The sequence below is a fragment of the Bison bison genome, unplaced genomic scaffold (genome assembly GCF_000754665.1).
Source record: "Bison bison bison isolate TAMUID 2011002044 unplaced genomic scaffold, Bison_UMD1.0 scf7180017864366, whole genome shotgun sequence".
Classification (NCBI taxonomy): domain Eukaryota; kingdom Metazoa; phylum Chordata; class Mammalia; order Artiodactyla; family Bovidae; genus Bison; species Bison bison.
Window position 1 is genome coordinate 2,544,836 of NW_011494938.1, and position 27,361 is coordinate 2,572,196.

Genomic DNA, 27,361 nt, shown 5'->3' on the forward strand with positions numbered 1-27,361 from the left:
GCTCAGCGGCTTGGTTTTGTGCGCCTGCGCTGCTGCCTCCAGCTTGTAGGCGCTGCTGCTGCCTGCCGGCGACGTGGCGCTCTTGGGCAGCGGCTGCAGCGGGTGCTCGGGCCGCTCGGCCTCCATGGCGAAGCTGACGGGCCGCAGGAAGCAGATGTCCAGGCTGGACTCGGAAGAGGCGGGCGAGCAGTTCTCGAAGAGGGCCGGAGCCTGGAAGGGCTCCTCGTCGTAGGGTGCGGGCAGCGCGAAGATCTCACCGCCATACTCAAACTCTTCGTAGGCCGCGGGCACGTAGCTGCGGGCGTCGGGCAGGAGCTCGGCCGGGGCGCGCAGGGAGCGCTCCACGTTGCCCAGCGGCTCCGCCGGCGACGGCTCGAAGTCCATCTCCGGGATGGCCTGCAGGGGCCCGGCGAGCGCCTTCACGTCCTGCTCAGCGGCACAGAACTGCGCCGGCGCCAGGAGGCTCTCGGGCCTCTCGTGCTTTCTGCCCTCCATCTCCCAGTCACTGGGCTTCCCGGGCTGCATGGTCTCCATCAAGCTTTGCTGCTGTTGGCTTTTCTTCACTGGGGGCATCAAATGTCTTTAAAGGGGAGACAATACAAAAGAAGTGTGCTTACGGTGTATTAGTGCGCGCCTGTCCCCGAGCAGCGCGAGGCTGGGAACCACACAGTGCCTACCAGATACCGCTTAGACGCAAACTGTCTGCTCCCTCTTCTCCGGCCCTCCCAGGCTCCTCTGTGTGTTACCTACCAAGCGCCACAGGTTTGTCAAATTGAGGAGCCCCCAGGAGCCCTGGTCCCCCAAGTGGGAGAGTGAAAATAACCGTTTGTGAAGAGGATCCCGGAAGTACCCGTCTGAGCCCTGAGGCACTGTGTAGAGATGGCTGGTAGGCCAAGGATGCTCAGCGCTGACCCTCTCCACCATGTGTCAAGGCCCCAAGGCACATCTTTTTCTCTCTTCTCTCCCTTTTTTGTCCTAGCAGAGTCATAGAAAATCATGGCAACAACTTTTGTTCAACTCAAGGCTCTTCCTGCTTAAGAACAAATCCCAGATGAAGTAAACAGTAAAAAAAATCTGGATGAAGTAAAAAAACATCTGGATGATGGTATGCGGGGTTCACTGTACATTTTGCTTTTGTATGTATTTGACATTTTCATAATAAAAAACTAAAAAATTCCCTGTGGCTATGAAGCATGCTATATAAGTCATCTCAAACTTCCATCCACAAGAACATTACCAAAATGAAAAGTCTGTCTCTCTGAATATGCCCGATTTCATGGAGAGTTATTTTGATTTGTTTCATCGTGGATAAAGAATAATTCACACTGGATACTTGGATAGCATATGCATCAGATTGGATGCGAATGCCAGTTCGGCTGGAATTTTATTGCCAGACAGATGAGAGTGGACTACTGCACACTGACCCAAACTAGTTATAGTTTATTCATACTAAATTTTGCCACAAAAAATGCATAAAGAATGCAGAAGTAAACTGTAACACTATTTTGTCCGATGGTCTTAAGATAAAAATTAAGTGTCACATTTACAAAGGTGAAAATATAGTACAATGGAATGTTGACTTGAATTCTCTTTTAACTTGGGAGACTTGGGTTTCTTTTCTGGTTATTTTCCCAACAGAGTGCCATGGCAGCCATGTTCTTCCTCTGGGTGTAATCTCTAAGGATTTCATTTTTTAGGCAGTATAAGTCTTAACTTCAAAGAAGATAGTTTTATCATTGTCTTAAGAATTCAAGTGAAAAAAAAGCTGAAGTGATCCACAAAAAAATTCCATCTCCTGTCCCTCTCCCCTCCCAGGAAACGTATTTTTTTCTGTGTGGTATACTTGGAGAAGGCAATGGCACCCCACTCCAGTACTCTTGCCTGGAAAATCGCATGGACTCAGGAGTCTGGTAAGCTGCAGTCCATGGTGTCGCTAAGAGTCGGAGATGACTGAGCAACTTCACTTTCACTTTTCACTTTCATGCACTGGAGAAGGAAATGGCAACCCACTCCAGTGTTCTTTCGTGGAGAATCCAAGGGACGGGGGAGCCTGGTGGGCTGCCGTCTATGGGGTCGCACAGAGTCGGACACGACTGAAACGACTTAGCAGCAGCATACTCTCCCTACAGGTATTCTAGGATTTTGTCTATAGTAGGAAAATCATCCTGGACTTTTATGTATAGAAAGATTAATGTCTCAGATTTTCAGAATGATTATGAAATTTCACCATCCTGACTGCACATTTGCACTGCCATCTCTCACTCATGTGTTATGCTGTGCTAAGCCACTTTAGTTGTATCCAATTCTTTGCAACCGCATGGACTGTAGCCTACCAGGCTCCTCTGTCCGTGGGATTCTCCAGGCAAGAATACTGCTGTGGGTTGCCGTTTCCTTCTCCACCATCTCTTACTGCTAAGTGTTCTCAGTTTAAGAGATGAAGGCAAAAAGCAAACAGGATTTGAGTTATTGATCAGTTGCTCCTTCCATGATTGTAATTTGCGTTCTAAAAACTAGTGATTAAAAAATTGAAATAAGCTCAACTGCTTCTCACGTCATCATAATAATAGAAAAGCAGCTTTTTGCATGATTTCTAATTTTTCCTTAATAAAACCCAAAGCAGAAATTATAGTCTGAGGAATTAGTTTGGGGAGAATTGGTAAATTGGGGATTTGAAATTTTGAGTTTTGGTTTCCCTGATCTTCCAGAAGTCCTAGTTTCAGAGGTGGCCCAAGTCCACTTATCCTTCAGAGGTAAAATGAGTTCCAGATATGTGGCCTTATCCTTTAAAGATCATCAAGAAGTTTGCTAAATGAAAAAAACAGTTTAGTGTTTGAAAAGGTTGTGTGCAGAGACTTTAACAATGATCACATCCATTCACAACCCAGAACAGCTTTCAGAGAAGCTGAAGAACAGAGGTCATGAAGTCTATTTCTGAAGAAGCTTCCCGGAGAATTGGGAGATGCTAATCAACATTCTGCATCATCTCAGACCAATGTCTCATCCTCAGAGCCCAGACTTCCTCTGACCCCTGACTGGGATAGCTTTTTTCCCCCACTGTATCTCGTGCAGACATTAAAGCCCTACTCTTCTGAGAGCTATAAAATGCCTTCCTGTCATCTTATGGTACTCCCTTCCACTCTGTCATTGTCCAAACCCTGAGAGACTCATGCTGTAGGTGGGGGATGGTTACGTGTGGTAACATTGAGAGTAACCTCCAGCCTCTAGGCCTGCTCCTTAACATGAGTGCCTTCCTCTGGGATCCAGACACTGGGTCAGCTGTTTGCCTGCCACATATAAGACCTGATGGGAGAGGGAGGAAGGAGCCCTGTAAGTCATACTCCTAATCCAAGCTGGTTTGGTAACCCACACAGACTGGCCTGCTACCCTATACAGACCACCTGGGACGCGAGGGCATTGTCATTAATCTTTCCACAGCAACAGGTGCTTACGTGACAGCAGGTCCAGAACTGGGAGCAGAAGGGTAGGGTTGCAGCATCTCTTCTGAGTGGATCCCACTGTCACGGACAGCCTCGGGGCCTGCAGTGGGAGAAGCATCTTGCCCGGCGTTTGCACACTGGGAAGCCAGCCCTTTGTACAGCTTCGCCATGGATGACCTAATAGAATGGAGGTAATAATTCTCAGTGGAAAATCAACTCTCTGAATATATAGATTATACCAAGAAAAGTAGCATTTCTCAGATGAATCTCAGCTGTGAGCTTCTCGCTCTCCCCAGGCTCTCTACAAACTAGGTTGCTGATACATTAGAGTGCCAGCTGACTGCTGGTTGGGAGTGGGGATGCTGATCAATTGGCTGAACTGAGTTTGGGGGTAAGGGGGAGTACGGGGAGATGTCATCCATTAGAGGAGCCCTGACTTGGGGGATAGCATCTTCTTCTAATGTGAAGCACCCACAGAAATGATTCTGTTTTCCTCACTGGATTGGGATGAGGTTGGAAAAAACCCAGGTTATTAGGAAGCTTTGTTATAAGTTGCTTCTGTTCCCTTTGAAGACCAGATTTTCCTTAGTCCTCCCTATTTCTTCTTAGTGTGAAATCTGTTCAATCACCACCCTCTCCCTTATTTATTTTTATCCATAGCACTTAAAACCATCTATCTTATTTATTACCTGGCTATCCAGGTCTAAAAAGTAAGCTCCATGTGGCAAAAATTTTTGACTGTTTTGTTCTTTGCAGTGTATTCAGTTTGCAGAACATTACTTGGTATACCATAGGTGCTCAATAAATACTTCTTGAGTTAATGAAAGAAATCAGATTTTAGCCTTTAAACTGCAATTTTAAACCAGGCAAGTTTAGCGAAATAACTATTTTTGAGGTGGTTAGCAACATGAGAAAATAGGAGGTCCCCATAAACATTACAGCAAATTTGCTTATTTTTCTAAAGTAATTTCTACCAGCTAGTAAGTACCTCCCTCCTGTAGCCAGCCTGGCCACCTCTCTTCCATTCCCTTCTCTCTTCTGCCTCCACCACTGCATTTCAGCTACTTTACATACAATGTGGTTACTTGCAACAGACACTCACATTGACCGTGTGTATCCCTGTTCTCAGAAACCTTTGGTCAACCCTCTAAACTTCACCATCAGAACCTTACTTCTTGAGCTTTTTCCGTTTCTGAATAAGCAAATCCTCATTGCACTGAAAAAGCAGGGTGTAGTGTGAGATAAATACTCGCAGGCGCTGAACACACACCAGAAGTAGGTAATAGTCAGGGTGTTCCTGCTCTGTGAACTTCAGGACATTCTGGATGGAAGAAAAAAGGAAGCAGCATTGCAAAGTTAGAATGAAAGGTTGTTTTGTCTCTTCTGTACCTTGCCTTGATATGCTGTGAGAGTTTGGAAGCCACTTACTCAAAACAATACCAATGGCCAATTTAATTACAAACTGAAAAGTCAAACTTGTTGTTCCCTTTTTCCATCGCATCTCGGGAAAATAACAGTCATTTTTGCTCCTGTTGGAGTTGAATTTGAACACGTGGAAAATTAGAAGGATCTACTAATTAGATCTCTGAAGTAATGGAGCCGTTCTAACAATTATTGTCTCTAACCAATGGTGGGAATATCAGGCATCAGAGCTGGAAGTAGGGGGACGTTATGATCAAGCCTGGCCTATTACCCCCTCCCATTACAATGCCTGCTGTGCTGTAGTGGAGCATGCATGCTGGTTGGGATTGGGAAAGCTAACAGTTACTGAAGAACTATACAAAAAAGATCTTCATGACCCAGATAATCACAATGGTATGATTACTCACCTAGAGCCAGACATCCTGGAATGTGAAGTCAAGCGGGGCTTAGGAAGCATCACTACGAACAAAGCTAGTGGAGGTGATGGCATTCCAGTTGAGCTATTTCAAATCCTAAAAGATGATGCTGTGAAAGTGCTGCACTCAATATGCCAGCAAATTTGGAAAACTCGGCAGTGGCCACAGGACTGGAAAAGGTCAGTTTTCATTCCAATCCCAAAGAAAGGCAATGCCAAAGAATGCTCAAACTACCACACAATTGCTCTCATCTCACACGCTAGTAAACTAATGCCCAAAGTTCTCCAGGCCAGGCTTCAACAGTACATGAACCGTGAACTTCCAGATGTCCAAGCTGGTTTTAGAAAAGGTAGAGGAACCAGAGATCAAATTGCCAACATCTGTTGGATCATTGAAAAAGCAAGGGAGTTCCAGAAAAACATCTATTTCTGCTTTATTGACTATGCCAAAGCCTTTGTCTGTGTGGATCACCACAAATTGTGGGAAATTCTTCAACAGATGTGAATACCAGACCACCTGACCTGCCTCTTGAGAAATCTGTATGCAGGTCAGGAAGCAACAGTTAGAACTGGACATGGAACAACAGACTGGTTCCAAAAAGGAACCAGTTCCAATATACGTCAAGGCTGTATATTGTCACCCTGCTTATTTAACCTATATGCAGAGTACATCATGAGAAACACTGGGCTGGAAGAAGCACAAGCTGGAATCAAGATTGCTGGGAGAAATATCAATAACCTCAGATATGCACTTGCCACCACTCTTATGAAAGAAAGCAAAGAACTAAAGAGCCTCTTGAATGAAAATGAAAGTGGAGAGTAAAAAATGTGGCTTAAAGCTCAACATTCAGAAAACTAAGATCATGACATCAGGTCCCATCACTTCATGGCAAATAAATGGGGAAACAGTGGAAACAGTGACAGATTTTACTTTTGGGGGCTCCAAAATCACTGCAGATGGTGACTGCAGCAATGAAATTAAAAGATGCTTACTCCTTAGAAGAAAAGTTATGACCAACTTAGACAGCATATTAAAAAGCAGAGGCATTACTTTGCCAACAAAGGTCCATCTAGTCAAGGCTATGGTTTTTCCAGTAGTCACGTACAGGATTTGAGAGTTGGACTACAAAGAAAGCTGAGCACTAAAGAATTGATGCTTTTGAACTGTGGTTTGGAGAAGACTCTTGAGAGTCCCTTGGACTGCAAGGAGAGCCAACAAGTCCATCCTAAAGGAGATCAATCCTTAGTGTTCATTGGAAGGACTGATGCTGAAGCTGAAACTCCAATACTTTGGCCACCCGATGCAAAGAACTGACTCATTTGAAAAGACCCTGATGCTGGGAAAGATTGGAGGCGAGAGGAGAAGGGGATGACAGAGGATGAGATGGTTGGATGGCATCACCGACTCAATGGACATGAGTTTGAGTAAACTTTGGGAGTTGGTGATGGACAGGGAGGCCTGGCGTGCTGCAGTCCATGGGGTTGTAAAGAGTTGGACACGACTGAGCGACTGAACTTAATTGAACTGAACAGTTACTGAGTGCTTCCCATTGCCAAGCACTAAGTCTTTTACATTATTTTCTCATTTAACTTTTACCACAACCCAGTTAGATAGGTACCATTCTTACCTCCATTTAACAAAGAAGGAAATCAAGGCACAGTGAAGTTAAATAATCTTCACTGGGTCACACATCTAATGAAGATCAAAGCCAGGATTTGAACTCAAGGCAGAGAGTAGACTCCGGGTTCTTGTTTGCTTACTTACACACTGCTTGCAGGACCTGGGTTTCAAGCCTATATTTTTTCCACCGACCAAATATCTTAACTTGGGCAAATTACTTCTTTGTCTCTCCATTATCTAAAGTGTTAATAATGATACTGATTTCATGGGATAGTTGAAGATTAAATTAGATAATTATTATGAAATAATGATTTCAAAATATAAAGCCACATACAATTGAAAGTCTTTTTAATATTAATACTGGGCTACTTCTACCTGGGACAAATTCCAAGCAGTTCTGAGATACTTTCATTGAATTCCTTAGAAAAATCAGTCATCAATTAAACCAGAACAGGTGGGTAGTGGGAAGAAGAGGGACTGGTAGGGGTGTTGCTGAGTCTCTCTCAACTCAACTCCCTCTAAAATGCTACAAGCCTATAGGAAAATGGTGTGAAGATGTCAGTCATCAGCTTCTCCATGCTTCTTTTCGTGACACAAGACATAAGCAAGGTATGGTAGATAGACCCTTGGACACAAGTCAAAAGAAAGTAGTCAGAATAGAGGTAAGTGGGGAGCTTGTATAGATACTTCTTAGGTACCCAAGGGGTAGGGCTGGAAGTGGAGGTGAATTTAGATGGCTGTGGAACCAAGATGGAAGGAACTGAATAGGTTCCCAGGATCTGGCAGGAGCTGTCCTAGAAAGATCCTGGATCAGCATAGGTGTGAATTGCTGGTAAATAAAGATAGAATTTCCTTTTTGGCCTCATGAGCCAAAAACTTTTGAGGATGAGATTTTAGCTCATACCACAAGGTAGAGATAGGGTAATCATAAAAATCTAGATTTTTAGATTTAGAAATATTAATGATTCCTTGACCCTTTATGGTGTCTTTTCATTGGAAGCCCAAAACAACTGTTTAGCATGAAAATCAGCTTGGTAGCTTGACCAGCCGTGCCTACCTGTAGATGTATCAGATATTCAGGGATGCGCTGGACTATATGAAAAAACAATGTGTAGATGTCAGACTTAATCTCTTCATCACCCTGAATGAAAGAAAGTTGGAGTCAGTCTTTAGTGTGCCTCCAGTTCTGGCTGCAAAACTGAGGTCAGTTCCACTAGAGTAGCAAGGGTTTACTAGAGCATTTTCTTCATGGAGAGTGTCACGAAACATTGATCTGTCATTGGAGAGGCTACTTATTCAGGGACATGCTCAAGAAGACACCTCTTTGCTAACAAAGAGTGTGTCATATTCTTCTTTAGAATCTACCCAAGTGTCCAAACCACCCCCTCCCCCTCCCCACCCTCCAACACCATCTTAGCAAAGTGAGCATTCAGTAAATTAGACTTGAGTTGACTAAATTTGTTAAGGTTCTTCAGCAAGTAATCTGTACAATGTTTTTACCAACAGGCATTAAAGGTGCTTTGAACCTAATGAGAATGAAGAAGGGAGAAACCGTTTGGCAACAGGAAACATGCTGGACTTTCTTCATGTCCCTTCCCTTCCTTTCTCCTTTCTCAAATATTAGGTTGGTCAAAAAGTTCATTTGGGCTTTTCTGCGACATCTTATGGAAAAACCCCCATGAACTTTTAGGCTGACTCAATATTTGCTGAGTGCTAATATACGGTAGGTATTATACTGGGTTGAGAACAGTCAGAGGTTGATGTAGAAAGTTAAGAGAGCCTCTCACCTCTTGTGAAACTTAATTAACTCTTAGCTTTAGAGCTTCTGATATAGTTCTTTTCTATTGACCTAAAATAACTAGAATTGCTTTATATGTATATGTGCTTATTGAGCATCTAATATATCACTGCAGTAGCAACACTTAAAGCAACATGACTAGAGCCATTTTATAATCTTGTAAAATGACAGACACACTATGACATGAATTTAATATTCAGATTAATACATCTAAGTCTATAAAGCCCAAAACCATTAAGGTTGCAAACTGCAGCCTGAGGATCTCTGGTTAGAATATTTGTTTCCTTTGTCTGTATTTCCAGTGGAATGGAACAGAAGTTCAGTAAGGAAGATCAAAGACCAAAGCAATGGCACTGATCCTTGAGTGGCTCCTTGAACCCCAGGGAGGTTCAAGCCATTGTTCAAGCCATTGTTCAAGCCTTGTTCAAGCCATTCCCCAGCCTGGAGAACAAGCTCAGAGTACATGTGCTGTGTTTTCTGGAAAGGTGAGCAACATAATGTAGTCACACATGTAACCAAAGGAGAATGCAAACATAGAGTTAACTTACCTCCTTCAGAACAACCACATGAACCAAAGAGATGCATTCAGGCAAGTCCCTCAGGTAAGCAACATAATAATCCAAAAAATTATTCTTGAAAACAAACAGAAAAAGTCATGGTAAGAACCTGGAGACAGGAATGATAATAATTAATATGCATGTTTGTTTGTGCTCAGTTGCTCAGTCATGTTCAGTTCTTTGGGACCCCATGCACTATGGACCACCAGGCTCCTCTGTCCATGGGATTTCCCAGGCAAGAATATTGGAGTGGGTTGCCATTTCCTACATCAGGGGATCTTCCTGTCCCAGGGATTGAACTCACATCTCTTGTGTCTCCTGCATTGGCAGGCGGACTCATGCATATTTAAAGGAGTACTTTGCAGAGATTATTTTAATCATTCATTAAATGTGTTCAGTAATATTTGTTTTGTTTTTTTATTCATCTTTAAAAAAACTTTTTGGTTTTAAAGAAAATAGTCCTATGGACTTGGAAACCAAAACTCAGTATCCCTGCTTTAATGAAAGTGAAATGATAAACCAAAGCAGAAAGAAGGTGCCATGTAAGTTGAAAAAATATTTTAAACAGTTAAATGATAAAAATGCAAATTTTGTTTTTTAACTACTCTCTGCTTCAATCATCTACATCCGAATGAGGAACTTTTTCCAACTCACCTCAGAGGGTCTAGATCTGGAATTCTCGACTTTTTCCACTAATTTCTTATTCACCTATGGAATATCCCCTCAGGAAAACAGTTTTCACCTCTCAAAGTTATTTTCCCATAGGTATAACAATTCTCAGCTCAAGAAAGCACACTGAATACAAATGAGTAAAAGTGAGTTTAGAGGGATGGCATTACATCCACTCTATACAAGTAAATAATTTGTAAACTTGTATTATGAATCATTCATATACAGAGGTCAACTGAAGGTAAAGTCTGACTTGCAGACGAATTTCAATTAACCCATGTAATATTTTAAAAATAAATTTTCACACAAAATTCTGGACTTTCCATTTCTCTTAAAATACCAGATCTGGCAACTCTAGTCCTTTTTTCCTGCATAATAATTGGATAAAGCTGAGCAGCTATTCCTTATAGAAAAGCATATGTGCTCCACTTAAGCTCACTTCCCAGTAGTATTCCCACATTGTATTACATTCAGCTCATTTCTACTTACTAATGTCATCTGCTGGCCCTGTAGGCATTTGAGTTTGCAGATTGTGACCTAAATCATATTTTTTTTTGAAGAACATTACAGAGTTTAAAAACTTAGCATCCTTTCTCCAAGAAAGTGAAAACAAAAAACATTCTAGACAAATAGCTACCCACCACATTTTTAAAAATCTTTAAAAAATGAAATTGTGTGTGAAAGCATATACATATATACAAATGCCCATATATGTATTTTATATGTATAGATGGATATATGTGCATGTATATACACACACACACATACATATACATCATATTCAATGGGGGCGGTTATAGTTCAGCATAAAAATGATGAACTGGAACTTAAAAGACTTGGGTTCTAGCCACAGATCTACAAATATCTAGATAGCTGGGTAATTTCAACCATGGTTTTTTCTCTGAACTTTATTTCATTATCTGTAGAACAAGGAGGTTAGACTAGATCTCCTCGGACTCTGAAATCCACTGATTCTAGATTCTCCATTAAGAGAAATGGACATGGAAGACACAGATGCATGTAATTCAAGTTTATAAAGGATTAAGGAAAAAAACTTACCTCATCATTTGTTAACTTAAGGAATAAATCTCCAAGGACTCCTTGGCGTGGCCACTTCAAGACCCTTTCCTGCAGAGCATGAAGCAAATCCAGGTGCTGCTGGACAATGTACCGTAAAGAGCCAGGGAAGAGGCTTGAAACAGAATAGAGACAGGATGACACAAACCAGGTGTAGAGAAGAAAAGGCTCTTCAAGAACATACGGAACAAGTCCAATTTTCCCAGTCATTCGAAATATTTTGAGTCACAGGTCTGCCTTTAGTATTCAAAAAAAAATTTGTCACTGTCAGCCTCACAGCAGGTAACCTCAGACCACAGAAAGACCCCTTTACTGATGACTCCTGTTCAAATGTGTATTGAACTAGTTAAGAGCACTTCGCTTGAGTGGCCTTTTCAAAGCAAAATGGTACACTCTTATTTGCTAACTGCTACTGCTAAGTCACTTCAGTTGTGTCCGACTCTGTGCGACCCCATAGACGGCAGCCCACCAGGCTCCCCTGTCCCTGGGATTCTCCAGGCAAGAACACTGGAGTGCGTTGCCATTTCCTTCTCCAATGCATGAAAGTGAAAAGTGAAAGTGAAGTTGTGTCCGACTCTTAGCGACCCCATGGACTGCAGCCTACCAGGCTCCTCCGCCCATGGGATTTTCCAGGCAAGAGTACTGGAGTGGGGTGCCATTGCCTTGTCCACACTTATTTAGATGACAGTAAAATTTTAAGGGAGATCTTTTTCATGTTTTAAAGTTCTTCCCACTTGATATGCAAATCATCTATTCTAATTAATGCTGCAGATGACAGCACTAAGGTGGCACTTGGTCATTCGTAGCTACCAACTGTACTTAGTTAGAGAAGGAGGAAATTTCATTTAAAGCTGGAAACTGAAAGTTCAGGGGATGAGGGCATAAAAGTGTTACTTTTCCCCTTTCCTTCAGTTTCTAAGAGGAATCTGGGAATGCATGGAGTCTTGCCAGAGGAGGCTACAGCGTAGGTCTGGCCTGCTAGTCCCAGTTTTGCTGAGCCCCCCTCCTGCTCTCCCACCCTCTGCCCTCTATCTCAGTGTGTCTCATTTATTTCAGAGGAAATGAAGGAAAGAAGAGAGAAGTCAGAGGAGGGTGGGATGGAGAGGAGAGTCAGAAGGAGAATCATGGGAGGAAGGAGAAGGTGGACTGGATGGTGGATTGGATGGAGAAGCGGGGTGAGCAGAGGCCTGAAGGAGTGAGGAAGGAAGAAACAGGAGTAGAGCCTTGCTGGACCACAGCAAGGATGTCAGCTCCAGCTTGGGGTCTGGGGGAACTGAAAGTAGGTTCCCCTGTGCTTTCAAGATCACAAGGTTTTTCATGTTCATTTGGTTGGTTTTCTTGATTCTTTTGTTTTAGGTAAAAAATAGATTTACTAATATCCTTTGTAAAGAGGTTGCAGGAAAATGAGGCAGGAGAGGATGGTCATGTCCCAGGTCTCAGGCAGGTTCCTGGGACAGGCCACCACGTGAGAGTTCTTGGCTTTATGCAGAAAAGAACTCAAGGGCGAGCCATAGGTCTGGCCTGCTAGTCCCAGTTTTGCTGAGCCCCCTTCCTGCTCTCCCACCCTCTGCCCTCTATCTCTTTATCTAAAGTAAAAGCAGAGAACACATTCCATAGGCAGAATATGGATCTGTCTCAAAAGGTGAGAGCAGCCAGGACTACAAGTTGGGGTACTTTGCCACCCCCAAACAAGCAGACCTCTGTTGAGAACAGTAGGAAGAACACCAGTTTGGAAGGAGGTGTTTTCAGCCCATTTCCAAGCAAAGAAAATTCCCCTGTGGTTGCAGCTCAGAGTAGACACACAAATGCCAGCCTCCCATGAAAAGGGACAAGGATTCCTTCTACTCCAGTCTGCCAACCCCTCCAGTCCCTGTGCCTTGAGTCTCCATGTATGTGAAGCCCACTGATCCCTAAGCACAGGAGGAGAGGCCTCCTGGGCTGATATAATAGGCTCGGAAGACCTAAGTAATCCCTGTCCACATCAGAGGGAATTTAGAGGCGTGGCTAGGAGACAGTCTAACTGGGAGAAACCATAAAGCTGATGGAGGAAAGCAGACCTGATCACACTGAAAGAGTGAAACACTGCACCCGCAAAAGACCTAGACATGAAAGATGTCTCCCCACCCAGAGGCTGACAGTGACTGCAGGTAATATTCCTGGCGTGACACTGAGATGTTAGGGCACAGTGGTGAGATCTGAGATTGTGACGGGTGGTCAGTATAGGCTATATAAAATGTCTTGATTTATCTCTTCTTTTTCTCTCTTTCCTTCCTCTCCTTTTTTTTCCCTTCCTTTCCTGTCCTTTCTTTCAAGAAAGCTGTCTTCTGTTACACTATGACCAGTGTACTTGCAGAGTTGGACAGCTGGTAACTCGGTTGGGGTCCAGGTTGCCTCGTGGACAGTCCACTGGAGTGACAGTGTAAGGTTTTAGGATGGGGATCACAAAAGGCTAATACCCTCATTAAGTTTCATGGAAGCATGTGAGTTACATGAAGAGTGATGATTTGAGGTGGATTCTGTGCCAAATGGCTTCTCTGATAGCTCAGTTGGTAAAGAATCTGCCTGCAATGCAGGAGACCCTGGTTGGATTCCTGGGTCGGGAAGATCCCCTGGAGAAGGGAAAGGCTACCCACTCTAGTATTCTGGCCTGGAGAATCCCATGGACTGTATAGTCCATGGGGTTGCAAAGAGTTGGAAATGACTGAGCAACTTTCACTTTCATTTTTCACTTTCTGTACCAAATATTGAAAACAGGCTTTAGATTTTTTTTAATTTAATAAGGATAGTATTTGAAATTAGGGCAGAGTGCAGAGGAGGTGAGCCAGGAAATGGGGAGAGGGAAAAAGAAGCGAGAAGTATAGACACACTTAACCTATTTCACTGTTTTGCCTGGAGCCTAACCTGACTCCCAGAAGCAACTTTTTCATTAGGACAAAAATGTTAAGTGCTCAATTTATTTTCTGTTCCTAACCGGGGGTGAGATTATGGCAACATGAGAAGTTTATTCTTTCTAAAGTCTTCAAAGTAATTTCAATTCCTGCAAGACAGTACTTAAGCAAGGAAATAAACTAAAAGCAATCAACGAACATCCAGTTATAGTTTTAAATTAGTAACTTAGGTCAAAACAACTCCTGAGCTTCAGCTGCAAGATGAGGCATTGATAATAAAAACACGTGCCACCTAGTGGTGATCTGAAGCATACAGTTCATTGAGCACTTGGAGGATGTAGCCCTGGGGTTCAGCTTTTAAGGCTAACCAGCAAATCCTGTGGGGCTGACTTTGCCCCTCCTGACAAGGGTTCATGCAGGACTATTCAAGCCTGAGGTAGTGGCTCTGTGTGGGTGAAACATGCCAGAAAAAAACAAGAACTCCAACATCTGTGATCCTCCTACCAGTGGACAACAGCCCACACTTTCCCCTCAGGCTTCCACTGGCAGCCTTTGCTCCTGCAGCGTCAGGCGATTGCAGCCAGGGGCAGGGCTGGCTGGAAGCAGCCTGCAGAGACTTCTGAGCACTTCATGTATTTCTAGGGAAAACCTAAACTTTTATTTTATAGGTTTGAGAAGACGTGGTATCCTCAGGTTTGAGCATCAGGTATGTATTTGTGGGTGTTGTTTTCACCCCCAGGTGACTTTTCAGTGAGGGCAGAAAATGCAGAAGGCTTGTGGTTTGTGATGGGAAAGGTAAATGTTCATAAGGTAATTTTCATCTTTGCATGGGAGGAAAAACGCCAATAGAGAAGAGGAATAATCTCATTCTGTTCTGTATTTCATTCCGCTTATCTATTTAAATACAGAGGCTACACGTGGAGGCTTCAGAAAGCTTAGGAAAAAAGAAACAGTGAATTAAGGAGGAGGATGAAGCTCTAACCTCAGGTAGAAAAAGAGTGGGGCTTCCGTGGTGGCTTAGTGGTAAAGAATCCATCTGCCAATGCAGAAGACGCAAGAGACTTGGCTTTGATCCCTGGGAAGGAAATGGCAACCAGTATTCTTGCCTGGGAAGTCCCATGGACAGAGGAGCCTGGAGGGCTACAGTCCATGGTATCACAAAGAGTCAGACATGACTTAGCGACTCAACAACAATAGGAAAAGGGTGACATTGCAAAGCTCAGAGGGGCTTCCCTGGTGGCCCAGGCAGTAAAGAATCACCTGCAATGCAGGAGACCTGGGTTCGATCCCTGGGTAGGGGAAGAGCCCTTGGAGGAGGGCATGGCAACCCACTCCAGTATTCTTGCCTGGAGAATCCCCATGAACAGAGGAGCCTGGCAGGCTACAGTCTATGGGGTCGCAAAGAATAGGACACGACTGAGTGACTAAGCACAGCAAAGCTCAGAACCAGAGATTTCATATTAGCACTAAGAATACTGAATTGAAGCTTTTCTCTTCTTGGGCAATGAAAACAAAAAAGAGGATTAGCTTAGCAGATAACTAACATAAATAGCATCATCATGGATATGAGAAATAACCATTATCTTACTTTCTTGAGGAAGGTATGATAGTTTTAATTATTTTAATCTCAGGATTTAGGGGAAGGCCCACTTCTTCCTTAGTAATGGGTTATGAGCAGTAGAAGAGAGGGCAAGTAGAAAAGAGCTTCTGTGAACTAAAAACCTTCCTCTATTTGACGGGTCAGCTGAGATCTGAAGTAAGGACAAACAGGCAGCTAAGGGAGAAGCCTGATTTATGAAACAGGAAGAGACAAGTCAGCTTCTGGTTGAGGCACCTGGAATATTGCTGTCAGTCAAGGTGGTATCTTTGAAATCACATGGTCCTTAGAGAAGCAGTGGGATGCTAAAAGAGCATCACACAGGCCTGGGTTTGAGCTCTGGCTTCAGTTGGTTATGTGACTTCAAACCTCACTGGACCTGAGTTTCTTCATCTATCAGGTAGGATTCACAGTTTCTTGTGAAGATTTCATGAAGTAAATGAAGTACCCAACATGGAGCCTGATTACTGTATGCTGGAGCAAACAATCCTCTCTTTCACTCTCCTTACCCCATCCCCACATTTTCAGAGAGTAGAAAGAGATGCTGCTGGCTTAGACTCATAGATGTGGAGGCAAAGCCACATCAAAAGGTAGACTGGGTTTTAGTTGGGTTTTAATGTGAACTGAGCAAATCTTCAGCACCAGCAAGATAGCAAGAGGCCAGAGAGACTTCTCTGAGGGCTGAAGGGGTAATCTGGGAGGTTCAGACAAGCTGGATGGGATGAAGAAGGGGGAACCAAGTGGCCAGAAAGGGAAGGAAGAGCCAGCAAGGATCTAGGTGGCCACAGAAAGTAAAACCCAGTCCAGAGTGTCTACTGTTCACAGCTTTCAGTGTCATGTTCTTTTCTGCTCCTTACAGCTTTCTATTTTATCTAGGTTTTGCAGTGAAATAATTCTTGCAAATAGTGAAGTAATTGTGGGTTTGTCATGGCACGTTTTCTCACATCAGTCACTTTGATGGATGTACATTGTGTTTTGGTGATTGGGTTTATTGCTGGCAGCTGCAAAGCCAAGTAAAATTGGGGGTAGGGGTGATATGGATCTGGAAAATACAGTTCAGGCTTCCCACAACTTCATGAACCATCAGTGCATATTCCTTGGTAGAAGGAATTCCTTTGTCTCTAGTCATCCATCATCCAGACTTATTTATTTGGCTTGGCCTTTTCCTCGGTGGATCTGGATTATCACATCTTTATGACAGTAGTCTTTCCCCACCAAATCGTAAGTTTCTCCTTCCTGCTTTCTCTCAGCAGAGAGGGAAGCAGAGAAAATCTGAAGTTTTGGAACAGATATAGAGGGGGGAATGTGGTAACCTGGCGACTAGCAAGTTGCTGTAACACATTAGAGGCCCGATGGAAGCTCTGCCCCACAGCATGACTACACTCACATGCGGCTCATACCTTAACCAGGATTTCCTGAACAAATAATAAGAAAGGTCCAAGTTCACAGCTATGTAAGCCCTGCATCATTTATCTAATGGCCACTTCAGATCTCCATTCCCATCCATTTCCTGTGCTCCCATGAGAAGTGGTTCCAGGGGTTCTTCCAGGATTTCCAGTGGAATATGCAGATGGCAACAGACAGGAATACCTCCCTCACTGTTGCACTTTTTCCCTTTAGGCTCTTAACAGACATGCCAGGACCACTGAAAGCCCCAGAGACTCCACTCATTTTCTTATCTGCTGGAAGTCAAAAGTTGAGACTTGCCAGGGGTTACCTGCGGTCACTGACTATTCTCATTTCCAAGTCTATATCTGGAGCTCTTGATAAGTACCGGAATTCCCAAAGTGGAAACAATAAACAACTTACCTTAAATTTTAATCAATCTGAAAAGCAAAGGCAATGAATACATGGGTACCTTCTCTCTTTAGAATTCCTCTTTCCATCTGACCCCTGGAATGTTGCCTTGATCTTCAGGATCAGAGAGATGTTAATGACATATTTTCTCTCTGATTCAAGCAGTTCTAGAGCCACAGTCTGTCTTTTAGCTTTAAAAACAAAACAAGGAGGGAATTTTTGTTAACCACTATTCCCTGAGACCCTGTTAAATGATAGAAAGCAATAAAAAGGTATTGAAAGCAATAGAGACACCAGCAAGTTTCTGGAAGATGGAAAACAGAGTGGAGGCATGGTCATTAATTCAGCAGAGCAAAGGGCACCAAACCATTTACTTCAGCGTTTTCATCTGTGGATGGGAAACCAGCTGAGAAGCAGAAAGGCTCAAGGATTGGAGACACCAAGACATCACAGAGAGTACAAGTAAGAGGCAGTGTTATAAACAGGAGAAACAGTCTACATTCAGTGAAGCTGAACCTTCAGTTCCTCATACCCATGCTGGATGACTTCCTCAGTTCCACCCCAGGAGAAACGAGAAAAGCTAGAGAAGCCTGGGTCTCTGGTATCTGAACTAACAACATCAGACACAGCAGAGAGCAGAGCTGAAATGCTAAAATGACAACAAAGGGACTCAAAGAAGGCTCACATACAAAAGAGTGAGACTCCTCTCAGCCTCTTTGCCTGCAGGTCCCAGAGTGCCAGCAGCCAGACTTATACTGTCCAGACTGGAGACCAGAGGATCTTCCACTGGAGGAATGAGCTGCCCAAGTGAAAAAGGTCTACAATCACTGACATACAGAGGTAACCAATCAAAACGGTAATTTGCCACCTGATTAGCAGATAAGAAGCCCACTTATTGATCAGCTTGACCAACACAGGATTTTTAGGTTTCTTTTTATTTAGGGCCTTTTTCCTGGATATGAATAATTAGCTAAGAATCCTCAGATACTTGAATCAATATTACATCATAAAAGAAAGAGAAGAAAAAAGTATACACACGTTTTTAAAAGGAGGAACCATAAATAGAGACAATGCAGGAAAAAAAAAGAAACCTTTTAAAAAAATCTTATAATTAATATCCTCAAAGAGTTACCCAAAATGTTCTGCCCGCTTAATAATTACAGGATCCTATATTTTAAAAACAATCCAGGAAAAAAGAAACTTTTTGGCTTTTTTAAAAGAGGAGAAGACAAAGTCAAGGAAATCTGTACACCTGCCTCCATTTCCCTCCCCACCAAAAAAGGCAGTAATAGAGAAAATCAGTCCAGGAGATCCAATATCAAACTAATAGAAGTTTCAGAGAAAAGAAAGAAAATGAATGAGAAGATATTATCAAATTAATAATACAAAAAATACCAGGACATGTATTTCCAGAGGAAAGGGCCCATTTGCATTCAGTATAATTAATGAAAAAAAAAACTCTCACATCACTGTAAAATATACCAAATCACTGTGAAAATTTAGCACACCAAAGGTAAAGAGAAGATCCTAAAAGTTACCAGAGAGAAAAATCAGGTAACATACAAAGGACTGGGGATTAGATGATATTGGATTTTTCACTGGCAACATTAGAATTTAGAAGACAGTGGAACAATTGCTTCAAAATGATAATGGAAAATGACTTTGTATTCATCTAAATAGCCAATGAATTATGTGGAACCTACCAGGCTATGTGTTCCATCAAAACAAGTAGTAAACCAAGAAACTGAGAAGGATATGCAAAAAAAAAACAAAAACCCTCCACAAAACCCTGAATAGAAATCTAACATAGGAGAAATTTTAAGGGAATTCACAGGAAGTCCCAGGAGGGCAGCAGTGCAGTGAGTCAGAATACAGTAGGATAACAGAGGTCTCTAGGGCAAATGCTGTTTTAAAAAAATATCAGTGATAGACTTTGTTACATTGCTAAGAAAAATTAAAGAAGACCCATGTAAAAAGAGTCATATACCATGTTCTTCAACTGGAATATCAGTACTGTCAAGATGTCAATTCTCTCCTAATCAGAATAAAAGAATATAGAGTAGAATTTGTTGTTTAGTCCCTAAGTCGTGGCCAGCTCTTTTGCAACCCCATAGACTGTAGCACACCAGGCTCCTCTGTCCATGGGATTTCCCAGGCAAGCATACTGGACTGGATTGCCACTATCCTCTCCAAGCGATCTTTCAGACCCAGGGAGCAAACCCATGTCTCCAGCATCTGCTGCATTGGCAGGCAGATGCTTTACCACTGAACCACCTGGGAAGCCTTAGAGTCTAGAGTTAGACCCACATATATGTGATGACTTGGCTTTTCCTATTCATTTCAGTGAGAATAGGAAGGCATTTTCAATAAATGGAGCTGAAGCAACTGGATACCCATATGGGAAAAAAATGAATCTGGATTCATACCACACAGCAAAATTTATTCAATATGAGTCATAGACCTAAATGTGAATGCTAAAACTATAAAGATTTTTATAAGAAAACATAGTATAATATCTTGATAACCTTAGAACTGGCAAAAATATTTTGCAAGGGCACATAAGTCACAAACTATTTTAAACATTTAAAATTGATAAATTGAACTTCATTAAAATTAAAAATATCTATTATCAAAAGACTACCAAGAAAGTGAAAAGGCAGGGCAGAGAATAGAATAAAATATTCTCAATACATATATCTTACAGGGAACTCATATTCAAAATATATTTAAAAAACCCTACTAATAGAGAATAAAAAGATAACCCAATTTAAACACTGGACAAAGGACTTAAATAGGTACGTCATAAAAGAAATTATACAAATAGTCAACAAGCATATGAAAAGATGCTCAACATCATTAGTCTTCAGGGAAGTGCAAATTAAAACTGCAATATGACACAGGACACACCCACAGAATGGTTCAAATTTAAAAGGCTGATCATACTAAATACTGAGAAGAATGTAAAAAAACTGGAAAGTTTCATACATTGCTGGTAAGAGTATAAAATGTTCCAACTGGTAAACTGCTGGTGTTTTAAAGTTAAACATAATCCTATCCCATAATCCAAAGATTCCACTCCTAGGTGTACACTCAAGAGAAATGAGGGCATACATTAAAAAAAAAAAGACTTGTGCAAGAATGTTCATAGCAGTTTTATTCATAGTAGCCCTAAATTGGAACAATCCAATGTCTAGCAACAAGAGAATGGACAAATTATGGTAAATTCATTCAATATGATTAATAAAAAGGAATAAATTACTGAATGAATTACATGCAATGCTATGTTGAGAGAAAGAGGCCAGACATGAAAAAACTACATATTGTAATATTCCATTTTTATGGAGTCAAGAACAGACACAACTAATTTATGGCAACAGAAGTCAGAGTAGTGGTTCTGTGGGTGGGTATTGCCTGAAAAGGTGTATGAAAGAACTTTATGAGATAATATTTCTATTATTAGAAATATTAATGTTGGATTGGCCAAGAAGTTCTTTTGGGTTTTTCCGTAAAACCTTACGGAAAAACCCAAAAGAACTTCTTGGCCAACCCAATATATTTCTCATATCATACAGGTCTGTGTATCCCCAGGTGGTGCTAGTAGGAAATAACCCACCTGCCAATGCAGGAGACATAAGAAATGCAGATTCAATCTCTGGGTTGGAAAGATCCCCTGGAGGAGGCACAGAAACCCACTCCAGTATTCTTGCCTGGAGAATCCCATGGACAGAGGAACCTGGCGGGCTACAGTTCATAGGTTCACAAAGAGTTAGACATGACTAAAGCAACTTAGCATGCATGCAATGTACCAATAGAAAAAAATAGCAGCATAAACTCTTTTTAAAACATGGAAACAAGCACCAGAAAAAAATATGTCAAAATAATTTAAAGTGCTACTGATTTTCACAATAAAACTTTTAGTGTTATTCAGTTTTCATGTATTTGATAATAAAAAATTAAAAATTACCTCCTATAAAAGGGTTGGAGGGAACCTAAATAAACAAAAGACCTATATATAGAAAACTATCAAACACTGATGAAAGAAATCAAAGATAACACAAATAGATGGAGAAATATACCATGTTCATGGATTGGAAGAATCAATATAGTGAAAATGAGTATACTACCCAAAGCAATATACAGATTCAATGCAATCCCTGTCAAGCTACCAATGGTATTTTTCACAGAACTAGAACAAATAATTTTACAATTTGTATGGAGATACAAAAATCCTCAAATAGCCAAAGCAATCTTAAGAAAGAAGAATGGAACTGGAGGAATCAATCTGCCTGATTTCAGACTGTACTACAAAGCTACAGTCATCAAGACAGTATGGTACTGGCACAAAGACAGAAATATAAATCAATGGGACAAAATATAAAGCCCAGAGATAAATCCACACACCTATGGACACCTTTTACAAAGGAGGCAAGAATAGACAATGGAGAAAAAACAATCTCTTTAACAAATGGTGCTGGGAAAACTGGTCACCTGTAAAAGAATGAAACTAGAACACGTTCTAATACCATACACAAAAATAAACTCAAAATGGATTAAAGATCTAAATGGAAGACCAGAAACTATAAAACTCCTAGAGGAAAACATAGGCAAAACACTCTCTGATGTAAATCATAGCAGGATCCTCTATGACCCACCTCCCAGAGTAATGGAGATAAAAGCAAAAATAAACAAATGGGAGCTAATTAAACTTAAAAGCTTTTGCTCAATGAAGGAAACGATAAACAAGGTGAAAAGACAGCCTTCAGAATGGGAGAAAATAATAGCAAACAAAGCAACTGACAAATAATTAATCTCAAAAAATATACAAGCAGCTCATGCAGCTGAATTCCAGAAAAATAAATGACCCAATCAAAAAAATGGGCCAAAGAACTAAACAGACATTTCTCCAAAGAAGACATACAGATGGCTAACAAACACATGAAAAGATGCTCAACATCAATCATTATCAGAGAAATACAAATCAAAAACACAATGAGATAACATCTCATGCTGGTCAGAATGGCTGCCATCAAAAAGTCTACAAACAATAAATGCTGGAGAGGGTATGGAGAAAGGGAACCCTCTTACACTGTTGGTTAGAATGCAAACTAATACAGCCACTATGGAGAACAGTGTGGAGATTCCTTAAAAAACTGGAAATAGAACTGCCAGCAATCCCACACCTGGGCATACACACTGAGGAAACCAGAATTGAAAGAGACACATGTACCCCAATGTTCATTGCAGCACTGTTTACAATAGCCTAGATGTCCTTTGGCAGACGAATGGATAAGAAAGCTGTGGTACATATACACAATGGAATATTACTCAGCTATTAAAAAGAACACATTTGGATCAGTTCTAATGAGGTGGATGAAACTGGAGCCTATTATAGAGTGAAGTAAGTCAGAAAGAAAAACACTAATACAGTATATTAAAGCATATATATGGAATTTAGAAAGATGGTAATGATGACCCTATATGTGAGACAGCAAAAGAGACAAAGATGTAAAGAACAGACTTTTGGACTCTGTGGGAGGACGTGAGGGTGGGATGATTTGAGAGAATAGCATTGAAATGTGTATATTACCATATGTGAAATAGATTGCCAGTCCAGGTTCAATGCATGAGACAGGACACTCAGGGCTGGTGCACTGGGATGACCCTGAGGGATGGGATGGGGAGGGAGGTGGGAGCGGGCTTCAGGATGGGGGACATATGTACACCCATGGCTGACTCATGTCAGTGTATGGCAAAAACCACTACAATATTGTAAAGTAATTAGCCTCCAATTAAAATTAATTAATTAAAAACAACAGTTGGAATTGCCATTGTCAGACATGTGCTAAGTGCTCTGTGATGATTTATCATTTGAAGAAAGAAAATAAAGAGGGAAAAAAGGAGGAAGGGAAAAACAGACCTCATTGCAGTATTTGACATTTTGGTGGTGAACTCCTGATACAAGATTCATATGTTGAACATTCCATATCACTGAATAAATCCATTACAAAATTCTGCCTTCTTCTCCACTAACCTTATGCCTTTTGTCCCAGAGCGGTACAATACTAAGTGTCATGGATACCCAGAATCAAGGTGGTAGTCCCAGTTGGCCGTGTGACCTCAGGTGAGTCCCTTTACCACTAAAGACTTCAGTTTGTTCATCTCAAAAGGAAACCAGAAGCTCAATTGTCTCATAGGTCCACTGCATCTAAATTGCAAGGATTCCAGCCCTTAGGTTTCTTGTTTTTTACATTTTCAGCCTACATTGCCCCTTTGGACTTACCAGCTAAAGAAGTTTCACATAAAACGTTTTCCAAGGAGCTATGTCTGCCCTGGCTCACTTCCTTGAGTTTATCTGGGTGGTCTTTTGTGACGTATTCTTCACTCCAGTCTTTAGCTTCCTTAGGCTGCCTCCACACACCAGGTGGTAGATGACTCTTGGGTTGGATATCAGCTGAGAGGCAAGGTTTAAGGTTTTCTTCTGCTTCTGGAGTTGTTGGGGTCATTCCTGAAAAATAACATCTGCCATCAAGTTCTGACTTTTTTTAAATTATATTTGTTACTAACTCAAAAATATTATGCCTTTGCTTGGGTACAACTATCCTTTGAGGGTTAAACATATCAATTAAGAATTAAAAGTCTCCACAGTTACAAAGGATCACCTTTCTCTGTTTCTCGTCTATATACTTAATTCTTGGCACACAGACTGTACTGAATGACTTTAAAAAAATAAATTTTATAAAATAAAATATAAATTAGTTAATTTATAAATTATTTATTTTATAAAATATAATAACAAAACTAATTTATAGTCATATGTATTGATTCTTCATATTTCTTCCTTTCAGGTGAGCACACCTGAGGAGAAAACACAGAAAGAGCAGGAAGAAGGGTACCAAAGACAGTGTTGTGTTTTTTAATTTGTCCTCCTTGGCCCTGATGATGGTATATTTCCAAAAGGCAGGAGGAAGGGAGGGAGGGGAGATGAAATAATTTATAAAATTCTGGTGAATTATCTCCTAGATAACTTTTAAATTACATAAACTATAAGATGTGTGGTCCACAGAAAACGTAAATGTCATTCCACCTGCACTTGTGAGTTCTCAGCAAGTTCTAGTTCAGTGGTAACTGAAACAAGCCTGAAGGAACTAAGAAGACCAGTTTTGTCTTCAACTTCCCTTCCCCTTCCCTCTGAGTTGCTGACCTACTCCAGCATACATCTTGGAATCTTACTAAAAACATAGTGCTTTATCTTGCCTGACTTCTTTCATGCCTGGTTTGGGACTGAGGGCGTAGAAGCAGGAAAGGTAGAAGAAGGGAAAGGGTGAGGCTGTTAGAAGAAAAGAGAACTTGAAGAAGAGCCACTTACCAGGACCCATCATTCCCTTCACATTGCTGTCTCCTACGTGCATGGATCTGGTCTCTTGTGCTGCAGACGAAGGAAAGCTTTCAATCAATATTCATCCCACTAACATAGACTGGCACCTTCTACTAACTAAGAACTGGGATAGTCTCACAGGGCTTACCTTCTACTGGGGAAGCCAGAGCAGTAAAAAAAAAAAATTACAATAGAGTGTGGCAAGTACTAGTCTCTCATTTCTACAAAGATATAACTAATACTTAACTCATGCTGCTGCTAAGTCGCTTCAGTCGTGTCCGACTCTGTGCGACTCCATAGATGGCAGCCCACCAGGCTCCCCTGTCCCTGGGATTCTCCAGGCAAAAACACTGGAGTGGGTTGCCATTTCCTTCTCCAATGCATGAAAGTGAAAAGTGAAAGTGAAGTCTCTCAGTCATGTCTGACTCTTAGCAACCCCATGGACTGCAGCCTACCAGGCTCCTCCATCCACGGGATTTTCCAGGCAAGAGTACTGGAGTGGGGTGCCATTGCCGTCTCCAACTTAACTCATAGATAGCCATAAGAATTAAATAAGATAACATTTCTAAACTGCACACAGCAAGAGCTAAATGATTACGTAACTATGATGGTAAGGATGTTAATGCTAAACAGAGCCAGAAGGATGATTTTAAAATGTAAGTCAGACCCTGTCAAGCCTCTTCTTAGCCTTCCAACAGCTCCCCATTTCTGTGCAAAGACCAAAGATCTTAGAATTATCTTAAGGCCCTAAAATATCTGCCTCCCTCCCCTGCCTGCTGTTTTTTCTCTTTTTCTAAAAAAACCCATCTCCTATTGTTTCCCTGTTTATTCTGCTTTTAGCCCCACTGGTCTTATGCAATTTCTTGAGCACATCAGTGATGTTCCTCCTGGTACCTTGGGGCTGGTCCCTTTCTCCACTCTGATATCCATAAACCTACTTTCTCACTTCCTTCAGGTCTTTACCTGGTACCCTCTCTAAAATTATACCCGTGTTTCCTTATTTGTCTTCTGATTACTATCTAACATACTACATATTTTGTCTTGTTCATTGTCTGCTTCCTTCAGAACAACAGCTCCTTGAAGGTTAGAAATTCTTGTTCATTATGACATCCCACCACCTAAATCAATGCTTGAGGTGAATGGATGGATGAAAGTGTAGATGAATGGATGGATAGAAGGAAGGGTAGCGGGTGGCCAACACCTTGACTGCAACCTCATGAGAGACCTTGAGCCAGAGGCACTCAGCTAAGCTGTGCAAAGATTCCCAACTCAGAGAAACTGTGATATAATGAATGTTGCTATTTTAAGATACTGAGTTTGGGGTCAATGGATAACAATGGCACCATTTTATAAATCACAATGGACGGAGGAGCCTGGTAGGCTGCAGTCCATGGGGACGCGAAGAGTCGGACACGACTTTTCACTTTCATGCATTGGAGAAGGAAATGGCAACCTGCTCCAGTGTTCTTGCCTGGAGAATCCCAGGGACAGGGAAGCCTGGTGGGCTGCCATCTATGGGGTCGCACAGAGTCGGACACGAATGAAGTGACTTAGCAGCAGCAGCAGCAGAGAGTTGGACTGTGAAGAAAGCTGAGCACCAAAGAATTGATGCTTTTGAACTGTGGTGTTGGAGAAGACTCTTGAGAGTCCCTTGGACTGCAAGGAGATCCAACCAGTCCATTCTAAAGATCAGTCCTGGGTGTTCTTTGGAAGGAGTGATGCTAAAGCTGAAACTCCAGTACTTTGGCCACCTCATGCGAAGAGTTGACTCATTGGAAAAGACTCTGATGCTGGGAGGAATTGGGGGCAGGAGAAGAAGGGGACGACAGAGGCTGAGATGGCGGGATGGCATCACTGACTCGATGGATGTGAGTTTGAGTGAACTCCAGGAGTTGGTGATGGACAGGGAGGCGTGGCGTGCTGCAGTTCATGGGGTCACAAAGAGTTGGACACGACTGAGCAACTGAACTGAACTGAAGCCAACCCCTTCTGAAAGTTTGGTCCTTTGACCTCAAGTTTTAACATAAACTATCACCAATCATATCCAGAATGTCTTACTATGGCATATTATCCCCAAATTTGTATAGCAACTAGGTAGAATAAACTATATTATATAAGCCATGCCTAAATAATAACGAAAGAAGGAGAATTTGCCATGCATCTGGGCACTTTGCAAATATAACTTTTAATTTTTTATCTTGTGCATATGGTCGGCTGTCCCAGACTTAACTCTGATCTGACTTCTACCTTCCAAGCCCATTCTACATTCTTCCCTAACAACATCTTCATTTTATGTTGTGTTGTTTATGCCATGGAGCAAAAAACACAGAGCCACCTGTGATGAACCCATTCCCTAGATGGAGCAAGTGAGTTTTCCTAGGCTGCACCTATTGAGTCTCTAAAATAACTACTCAAATGGATAAAAAATAAAAAAGCAAATCTGTACTTTGAAGTTAATACCACTTAAAAGCCACTTGATTAAGATTTTTAAATTATCCAAAGCAGATTTATTATCTTTGAATATATGAGTTACATTGTTTCTTAAGCCATAAGGGTGGAAAACCACCAGTCCTGCTCTTGAGGAGATTACAGTTGGTCTAGAATTTATTGAGCCTCTTTTGGAAATTTTCAACATGAGACCTAAAAAACAGGAAAATTTATCCAAACAATGTTAGTATCTCCATTCATGCTCCTGCATATAAGGTGCT

General features: G+C 41.6%; 1 protein-coding gene across 1 annotated transcript in view; it reads right to left on the reverse strand.

The window, feature by feature from the left end:
* The window catches only part of ARHGEF33 (Rho guanine nucleotide exchange factor (GEF) 33), a 50,954-nt gene that overhangs the window by 10,433 nt on the left and 13,160 nt on the right, over positions 1 to 27,361 (reverse strand). The window contains exons 6-14 of the mRNA XM_010855598.1: positions 24,645 to 24,704; positions 23,559 to 23,783; positions 17,340 to 17,469; positions 10,979 to 11,111; positions 9,242 to 9,325; positions 7,953 to 8,036; positions 4,610 to 4,758; positions 3,450 to 3,614; positions 25 to 580 (exon numbers count right to left, since the gene is read on the reverse strand). Of these exons, the coding sequence (XP_010853900.1) occupies positions 25 to 580; positions 3,450 to 3,614; positions 4,610 to 4,758; positions 7,953 to 8,036; positions 9,242 to 9,325; positions 10,979 to 11,111; positions 17,340 to 17,469; positions 23,559 to 23,783; positions 24,645 to 24,704 (1,586 nt within the window). The remainder of the gene's footprint in view (positions 1 to 24; positions 581 to 3,449; positions 3,615 to 4,609; positions 4,759 to 7,952; positions 8,037 to 9,241; positions 9,326 to 10,978; positions 11,112 to 17,339; positions 17,470 to 23,558; positions 23,784 to 24,644; positions 24,705 to 27,361) is intronic.